Here is an 8707-nt window from a genome sequence, read left to right as displayed (position 1 = left end):
TATATATATATCAAGCAAGAAGAAAGATCACACGCACACACATAGACAGAGAGGCACTCAGCCCCACAGCCTCCATTCGACCCCGCAAACTGCTGCTACCACTTTACTCCGTGAAGCCACTACTAAAAGCCTCTCCCCCCAGACCCCCACAGAGGCAGATACAAAACTCCCATACACACCCATTCCCGCACCCATTTACTTTTCTCCCTACTACCTTTTTTTTGTCTCTCACTACATTTTATACGTACGCCGCCCACATCTCAGGCTTTGTGTGGTAGCCGTCCTTCCGCATCATCTTCGGGTATTTTGCCTTTAGGATATCCTGGTAGCTTTGTGCCCACAGCATGTCAAGTGTGATGGGGAAGTCAACCTTTGTCGGTTCCTCGATGATAGGCGCCCACGGCTCAATCTTCTTACTGCGCGCGCCAAAGATGGTGCCTGTGTCGTCGACAAGGCCCCAGTCGGACACGGATTCACGCAGCGCTCGCGTCCAGTATTGCTTCAACGCAAACAAACCCCCATCAAGCTCCTCTGTGATGGGTATCTGGCAGCTGAAGCGCGTGTTGTATGTAATGTCTGGGCGGTCCATGGAACGCCAATTCGTGAGTGACGTGTATTCCCATCTGTTCGGCGGCAGCAGACGATCAAGCGTCTCAATGTCGACATTCACGAGGCAGCCATCGCCGTGGTGCCAGTCGGAGCAGTCGGGGTTGTTGCACTTCCCCCAGTAGTGTGCGAAGCCGTGGCACATGCCAGACCCATCAATCAGCGTATTGAGCGTCACGTCTGGCATCGGATACAGGCGGAAGTGGTATGGATGGCCGTCGAAGCCGACAATTGTGATGTTGATCAGCTTTGTCTTGTACTTGCTGTCATACACCTTCCCGTCAACGGCGTACGTCTGGCTCAGCTTGCGCGCCACTGATTTCTCCGGTAGTTTGCCGCTGCGGCGCTTCTCCCGGTAGTTGAGCTTGTCGCACATAATCTCCGCCTTCTTGAGCGGCTGCTGCAGACAATTCCGGTGCGATACCTGCCAGCGCCCCGCCTTCTGTGTCTCCGCGAGCTCCTCAATCTCGTTGTACATGTGCGGGATTATGCGATACGAGCGAGCTGCGGACAGGGCAAGCGCCGCGCCGACGCCTGCTGCGGTGGCAGCCGTGGAGGCAGTAAGAGGCCGGCGAAGCATCGCGGCAGCCCCTCCTCTAATTTGCTACGAGTAACGCTGCCTCCCCCCGCCCCCACAAAAATAAAGAAAAAACACAAGGGCAAACAAAACCAGAGAAAATAAATGAAGAATGAAATAATAACAACAACAACAAGAAAAACGAAGATGGAAGCAGACACTTCTTGGATGGAGTTTAAGCTCGTCTCAGTCACCTAGAGAAAACGCGCAGAGACGATAGGAAGAAAGTGTCATCATCCGCAATAGGCAAGCAGTCCGTGCGGGAAAACAGAAGAAGGCCAATGATGAGGACTCCAATTCAGGGGACAGAAAACAACAACACAAACTACCCTTCTCCGCATCATCAAATGGATTTTTTTTTTGCTTGTTCCGTATTGTTATATCTCGTTTTCTTTTTTTTCTATTTTGTGTGCTTCATCTCCATACACTTCTCTCCCTTACGTGTTTTCTCCTCTCTATTCACCTCCGTCAGTCCTCGTCCATGATGTCCAGCAGGTCTTGGCCCGCCCCCAGTGGCTTTGTGGCTGTCTTGTCGGCACGCAGCCCGTCTACGATGCGCAGCAGCTCCTTGTTTTGCGCCTGCACATCCGTTTTGCTCATCCGGCTCACAGGAAGCGCCGGCGCGGGCCTGCTGCCAACTGAAGGTGGCACTCCATCCTCGTCCCTGTCACCAACGCATTGTGCGTCATCGTCGAGGTCTTCGCTGGCATCATCGAAAAGGCTCAGCTTGAAGGTCTGCTGCGGGGCCTTGCTTCCGCATGCGACGAGCTGCGACAAGTAATTCAGTTCACCCGTCACTGCCTTCAGAGTCTCGGGGCGCACAGCTGCCTGTTGGTTTTGCTGTAGTAGTGATGCCGATTCTGAGGGTATTGCGTGTGGTGAGACATCCGACACCCGACCGGAGCGGCGGTGGAGGGCGTACAAATTTAAGCCACTCTTCGTCATGCGCGATGCTCGGTCCTTTGGGTTCCACATACCAACTGGTATCGTTGGTGGGTGGCGCAGTGCAGCATCGCGGTGCTCAAACGTGACGGTGTTGCTGACTTCCCCACTCTTGTTGTAGAAGCGGATGCTGCCAGGCGCCTCATACGCGGCCAGTGGTGGAAGATATTTATCATCTGGTAAGTAAAACGATCTTGTTGGTGCCTGCAGGCCCTCTTCAAGCAGCACAGACACCAATGTGTTGCGGCCAATGAAGAAATTCAGTATCTCCTTTCGAATCTCCGCGAGGTGGCCTGGGGTAAGAGATGAACACAGTGCATCAAGCCGTGCGAAAAGTGGGCGGAGGTGCACCTGTGTCTCGGGCGGGAGGAGGCGCTGCACCTCCTCCAAGTGCGTCCACGTAAACTCCACCAACTCCATGGGGTGGCGCAGGGTGAAGACCTGGTACTTCACCCCCATCGTCATGAGGTCAAAAAGCTTATTCATTGACACTGTCGAGAGCCCCATCACAGACGTCTTCGAGAGGGACCTGAATGTTTCCTTTGTTGCGGCGTAAGAGTACAGTGGCTGTGGACGGAAGAGCTCATCTATGAACTCTGGGTTGCACATGTGCCGCACGATATCGTTCATCACAACACGCGCCGCATCCTTATTCACCTTCTGAGCGATAAGGCGCGTGTTGAGAATGAAAAGCATCTCCATCCCATAGTTGAGGATGAGAAAGGGGAGGGAGCCAGCCGCCATTCACTACAATAGGGCTAAAAAGGCAGACTACGCACGACGTCTACCTTGAGGTGTGTGGAAATATCTATCTATCTATATATATATATATATATCTATATAGATAGATAGATAGATAGATATAGGTGGGATAGCAGTTCTTATCGTGTGAGAGAAACCCAGTAAAAAGAAAAGGAGGAAAAATGTGAGGACATACCATAAGTTCTTTTTGCCTTTTCGGTGGCTACGCACCCAGAGACCCAACACCGACAGGCCCATAGGCTCCCCCCTAGCCACACACACACACACACACACAGAAACACGTATACACTGTGTCGCCAAAGCAGAGGTATCACCCCACACACATTTAAGATGTTAGTATTGCTCTTACTCCTTGTTTCCTCCTTCCTCGCCGGAACTGATGTTGCTCTTCGCATTATCGTTACGAATACAGAGACAAACACAGACGGAAGTGCGCACGTGCATCCTCGCACCACCTCAGCTGCGCCGCGTCTTCTTGGACCGCTTGAAAGCACGTTGCAGACCTGTTGTGCTTTCTGAACCATTCCTTGCTCCCACTGATGCCTTCTTGGCATCACGTAGCAGCGTGGTGTCCACGTTGACTGTGCGCCGGACCTTTTTCTCCACCGATAATCCAACCACACGCCCTTCATTGTCGTAAATCTCGCGGGCATCCTCCTCACCTTCTTCGTCCTCTGCCCCCTCCTCTTCCCTCCCCTCGTGACTGTTGCTGTCTGGTGCCTTCAGTCTCTGTAGGCGAGTGAAGTGCTCAACAATACGAGAAACGCCCTTCTGTAAAAAGGCGCGTAGCTGCTGCACAGGCACACCTGCAAAGGCCATCTGCTGCGACACCTGTTCCACCGTCTGGCACTGCAAGCCCACCGCGAGCAGCACCGCCGCCTGAGCGTGTGAGAGCACAACACCCTCCGCACCATCCGGCAGGCGATGCAACTTGCCCTCAAAGTAAATCTTAGCCAATGCGGGGAGGAGGTCAAGCACCTGGCCACCCTCCACGAAGGTGGTGGCGTTGAGCTTTAGCCGCTTCATGTCGTTGTTGCTAAAGATTGCCTGTAGATCTTGCCATTTGCACTGTGTCTGTCCACCCACACGCACAATATGTTCCGTGGCCTGGGAGAGGTCAGTAGCCGCTGCCAACTTCTGTGGATCGTTGACGTCGAGCTCATTCAATATACTCAGCGCCAGCTCCGTCGGGAGGTCACGGAACGGCATTGCGAGCAGTGGGATGAAGCGGCGGCGGAACTCAGCCCGCAGAAGCGCGAGGTCAAAGCCAATTGGACGCACCATCACACAGCTGTGCTCCCCTGTGAGCTCATTCGCTGCATGGCGCAGATACAGCGACTCGTACCCGGCGCGCTTCCAGAAGTTAAAGAGTGGCGTCGTCACACCAAAGCTCACGCCGAGGTAGTCAACAACCTCGTAGGGACGCTCAACCAGTGGAGTTAGAAGGCTTGGAATGCGCTTGCGTGGGGCGATAACGGTGTTTCCGGCCTCATCCTCCGGCACCTCCGCTGCACCACTGTCCTCCGCGGGCGACGAGGTTGCAGCTCGGAGGGAAATAGATCCGCTGTAGTACTCTTGCAGCAAGGCGAGCGCACGGGAGCCGTATCCAGCACGTTGTAGCTCCGGGTTGGTGGCAATGCGTACGATACGGAGACCTGCAAGCTTCGCGAAGCCCTCCTCAAGGTAGCATTGTGACAGCGTGTACGGGATGAGGTCGCCTGAGGGACGCACGCCACGGTTAAGATTACTCTTGATGGCTTCCGACGTTACTTGACCCTCTTCACAGGCGTGAATGACGCAGAAGACGTCAGGGAGATTGTCCTTCGCCTCCACTGTCGTGGAGCACAGGAGGAATAGGTGATGTCCTGGTGCGTCTGACATAAGCTGTAAATCATTGGGTTGATTCTTGTAGTGTGCAGCAACCAGCATTGCCACAATCGTCTGTAGCAGTTGCTCTGCCAGCGGGTGGTATGAGAAAAGCGCGTCGCGGTTGACATAGTAGAGCTCGCATTTACTGGGGTGCGGACATGACTTCACCGCCACCGGCCGCACTGTGGCGTCGAGGCAGAGCAGTTTATGTAGCCACGATTCCACCGGGTCGTTAGGGCCGTAACGGATGGGGTCTGCCATCGCGATTTCGCGGAGGAACCGACGGTCTTCACCGCTGCTTGCAGAACCAGCAGCAGCAGCAGCAGCAACCGACGTGGAAGCAGCGGCTTCACCGACGCACCGCTTGCGCATGTCTGCGATGAGCTTCATGGAGAGGCTGCGGCCTGTCCCCTCATAGCCGGAGACGGTCGACGACAGAAAGACAAGGTACGGGCCGAGCATCTGCTTTACAATCGGCAGTGGCAGCGCCGCAGCCTCATCGATGATGGCCAACTCCGCCTGCGCAAACTTTGCGGTGTCATGGGGTGAAATGTACTGCACAGTCTGGCGGTGCTCGCGGAAGACGTTGACGCGAATGATGCACTTGCTAAACTCCACATTGGTGCTCTGCATCGCCTCAAAATCGCTACGCTCCTTGTACCCCATATCCTGGAGCCCCCGCACAACAAACTCAAAGAATGTCTGCAAGTTCTCAGGGGATGGCGCTGTGCAGAAAATGTTGCTGTAACCTTGCGCCAACGCTCCTGCTGCGGCAAGGCCAAGTGCTGCTGACTTGCCGCGACCACGGCCTGCCGTCACGACACAGGTTGTGTTCAGTGATTTCTCCATAACCGTCTGCATAAGCGAGAGTACCGTCTTGCCCTGGTCAAGGGTTTGGCAGAGTGCCACAAGTGGGCCCACCTCAGTGCTCGCACGCAGACGCTCCTTTAGTGTGGCTAAATCCGCCTCGTGCTTCTGCCGACCTTGCAGCATAAGTTCGGCGTCGTAACTTGCAGCACGCGCACTCTCCACCGTCTGCATCTTTGCGGTGATCGGCAACACGTTGAGGTCGTCGTCAACACAAAGTGCGGTATCGCAGTCCACCAGGGAAAGCAGAAAGCGCTCGTTAAAGCGTGGTACCACGTCTCGCAGCGCCTCTGTGCGGTAGCGTGCGTGCACGTCCATGGCGATAGTGTACAGCTGCCTTAGTGACCGCATGGCGCGGAACATGATGACCACAACGCCGCCGCCCTTCACCGTCTCGATTGTTCGCGCGAGTGTGTTAGGCGTGATGGCCTCGAAGTCCTGCAGAACCGCCATTCCAAAGGTCTGGCCGAGGATCTTGTGTGTCTCCTTGTACTGACAGAAGCGGATCGGCGTCTGTGCGAGAAAGGTCTGGAATGCCTCCTTTGTCACCTCCGTCGACATACCGCCCTTCACCTCGAGGCGCGCACGTTTCTCCTGCTGCTTCTTGCCGGTGGAACCGAAGTCCGGCTCCTTCTTCATGCACCACAGCATGTTGACCTTGGCGTTGTGGTTAGCGTGCGAGACCATTTGGTGCAGGTTGACGATTTGGTCCTTCCCACGGTCGCCGACGAGGAGGATTAATGCGCGGTGCCTCTTGTGCACGGCGTTGTCGATGAGGTGGCGAATGCGGTCGTCCACCTTCCGCTTAATCGTCACGCCGCTGGTGTGACGCGCGGTGGATGCGACGGATGCGGAGGACATGATTCCACGTTGTACTTATAATTAACTCACCTGATCCTGCCTCTTTTGTAGTTTATTTCGTTCTCTCTCTCTCTCTCTCTATAAATATATATATAGATGTGCGTGTATATGTATACTTATAGCTTGCCCCCTCACTGTCTGTGACTTATAGCTGTTGGCACTGAAGTTATCTCCCGCTGTAGTCTTGCTATTAGTAGTATGGCCCTCTTCGGCCACCCCTTTTTTAATCGGTATGCGCTGCAACGGTGCTGTAGCAACGATCGCAACAGTCACAAATAGCAACAACCAAAAGCAATCACCAGTAGAGGCGGAAAAAGAATATATGAAGAGAGTATACATGTTGAGGAAGGAGGAGGAGGAGGGTGCCTTGGGGAGAGTGTTGTGCAGTGGCCCTATCATGCAGGGCCAATCATCTACGCAACTCCGCGGGTCAATATAACTTCTTGCCTTGCGCCTCAATATACCCAACAAGTGCACAGCAGACCACAAAAGAACACTAAAAACAAAGGAAGAATTAGTCATACAAGCGCAGGACGGCGTCACTCAGATTGCTGTCGGGGCGGGGTGGTCTGCGCCACGTTCGCAACATTCATCATGTCGTGTACAAGTCTCGATAAGTTGTCCTCAGGGGCGAGGTACAACACGATGGGGGTCTTCTCCCGCTCGCAGCGCTGGAAGTGTGCAAAGGAGTGCAGCTCGCGGTACGCCGAGAGCACCACCTGCCGCCCCGACTTCTCGTGGTGGAAGCGCACACACAGAGTGGCAGGGTCCAGCACCATGAGGTGGCGCTCGTGAAACCGCGAGCAGCAGCGCTCCTTCAGCTGCGCCACCGTCATGCCGGGCAACACGCGCAGCTTCGTCTCCACACTCCACCCGTCCGCGTTGCTGTAGTGGACGGCGACGATGAACGGCGACGCCTCTGAGTGGCTTGCTGGGTCGGAGGAGGAAATCGGCATCGGGGCACCACCGCTGCCGCTCACAGGTAGCAACTGGGGGTAAGGAAAATTGAGAGGGCTGCTTCTGCTTGCACTGCCGCCGCCACCGTCACCGTTTTCTGTCACAAGCTCCTGCTGCTGATCTGCGCTAAATCCCGCCGCTGACGCTGCCGTCAGGCCACTGGAGGACGCCAGAACATATGAAGGCATGCGCGTGGGACGGTGGTGGTGGCGGCGCTGCTGGCGCGTGCTACAACTGCCGGTCAGTTCAAGATTATTTTCCTCGCCGAAGGAATCGTTGCCAGAGTTCATGCCATCCGAAGTGGCATCCACCTGACACGCCCGACTCACCTTTGTACTCTGTCGTGCGTTCCTCAGGGCAGTCGCCTCGATATGAAACGTCGCCTCGTTAAGCTTTTCCTGCAGCTCCTGTGTCGTCTGTTGCAGCGTGATGTTCTCAGAGAGCAAAGAGCGCTCTCGTTCCTGACTGGTTCTCAGCGCCGACTTTACACGCCGCTTCCACACAGCCATCTGCGCCTCCATCTCCGCCAGCTTCGACTGTAACTCGGTGTTGCTGCCGTGAGGCAGCGATGGCTCCGCATCACGCAGAGCACCAAGAGAGGAATCACGTCCCTGTCGCACTGCAGCGGCCTCCTCTGTCGCGTACAGTGTGCCATTGGTTTCGGATTTCACTGGTGACACACTGCTGTTGCACCGCGCCGCGCTAGGCGAGCCTTCCACCAAACTGCCACTGACGTCGGTCGTGAAGGTGAAGGAATTCATTGCATGCATCTCCTCCTCACGCCGCTGCAGCTGCCGGCGGAGAACGACAACTTTCTCCGCCAGCTGCACTGCCACCTCGCTGTGGACCACGTCCTCCGCGCTCAGCTCATTTATTTGCCGCTGAAGGGACTCGTTGAGGCGCACAAGGCGCCGCACCTCCGCGGCGTCTAGTGTAGCATTTGTACTACAGGAGGCCCCCACTGCTTCTCTTGTTGCTTCCACGGTCTCCGGGGCCTTATAGGCATTGCAGCCATCGTCCGTTGCTTTCCTCGAGCTGAAGAGAGGGCCAAAGAGGGATTGCATGCTGGAAAGAGAAGGGGGGACACGGCGCGGCAAATCCCCACGCAGGGTGCTCTGTAGGAGGCGTGTGCCTCACTCCCGTAACGGCAGTTGTTTCCGCTGTTGCGACTGCTAGTGGGGTCCCGCCGTTGTTGTTGTTTTTTTTTCGTTTCGCGCCTCGTCCTGCACGCGTGCCGCTCGCCCAATCGCAGCAACAGAGCCGCAG

At 55.6% G+C, this 8707-nt stretch overlaps 4 protein-coding genes across 4 annotated transcripts; all 4 read right to left on the bottom strand.

Annotated features, from left to right (window-relative positions):
• Positions 1-238: 238 nt before the first annotated feature.
• Positions 239-1186, bottom strand: DQ04_00301080 (hypothetical protein; the record flags this gene model as incomplete). Its single annotated transcript, XM_009308689.1, has 1 exon — positions 239-1186. One exon carries the CDS (start codon positions 1184-1186, stop codon positions 239-241), a length of 948 nt encoding a protein of 315 aa, XP_009306964.1.
• Positions 1187-1651: 465 nt separating this feature from the next.
• On the bottom strand, positions 1652-2869 carry DQ04_00301070 (organic solute carrier partner 1; the record flags this gene model as incomplete). The annotated part of the gene is made up of 1 exon (XM_009308688.1): positions 1652-2869. One exon carries the CDS (start codon positions 2867-2869, stop codon positions 1652-1654), a length of 1218 nt encoding a protein of 405 aa, XP_009306963.1.
• Positions 2870-3343: 474 nt separating this feature from the next.
• DQ04_00301060 (N-acetyltransferase 10) lies at positions 3344-6484 on the bottom strand (the record flags this gene model as incomplete). Its single annotated transcript, XM_009308687.1, has 1 exon — positions 3344-6484. One exon carries the CDS (start codon positions 6482-6484, stop codon positions 3344-3346), a length of 3141 nt encoding a protein of 1046 aa, XP_009306962.1.
• A 539-nt stretch (positions 6485-7023) lies between these two features.
• DQ04_00301050 (hypothetical protein) lies at positions 7024-8505 on the bottom strand (the record flags this gene model as incomplete). The annotated part of the gene is made up of 1 exon (XM_009308686.1): positions 7024-8505. One exon carries the CDS (start codon positions 8503-8505, stop codon positions 7024-7026), a length of 1482 nt encoding a protein of 493 aa, XP_009306961.1.
• Positions 8506-8707: the final 202 nt, after the last annotated feature.

Source organism: Trypanosoma grayi (genome assembly GCF_000691245.1).
Source record: "Trypanosoma grayi strain ANR4 Tgr_30_V1, whole genome shotgun sequence".
Classification (NCBI taxonomy): domain Eukaryota; phylum Euglenozoa; class Kinetoplastea; order Trypanosomatida; family Trypanosomatidae; genus Trypanosoma; species Trypanosoma grayi.
The sequence above is the reverse complement of the archived record's forward strand: the minus strand, read 5'-3'. Positions and strand labels throughout refer to the sequence as shown.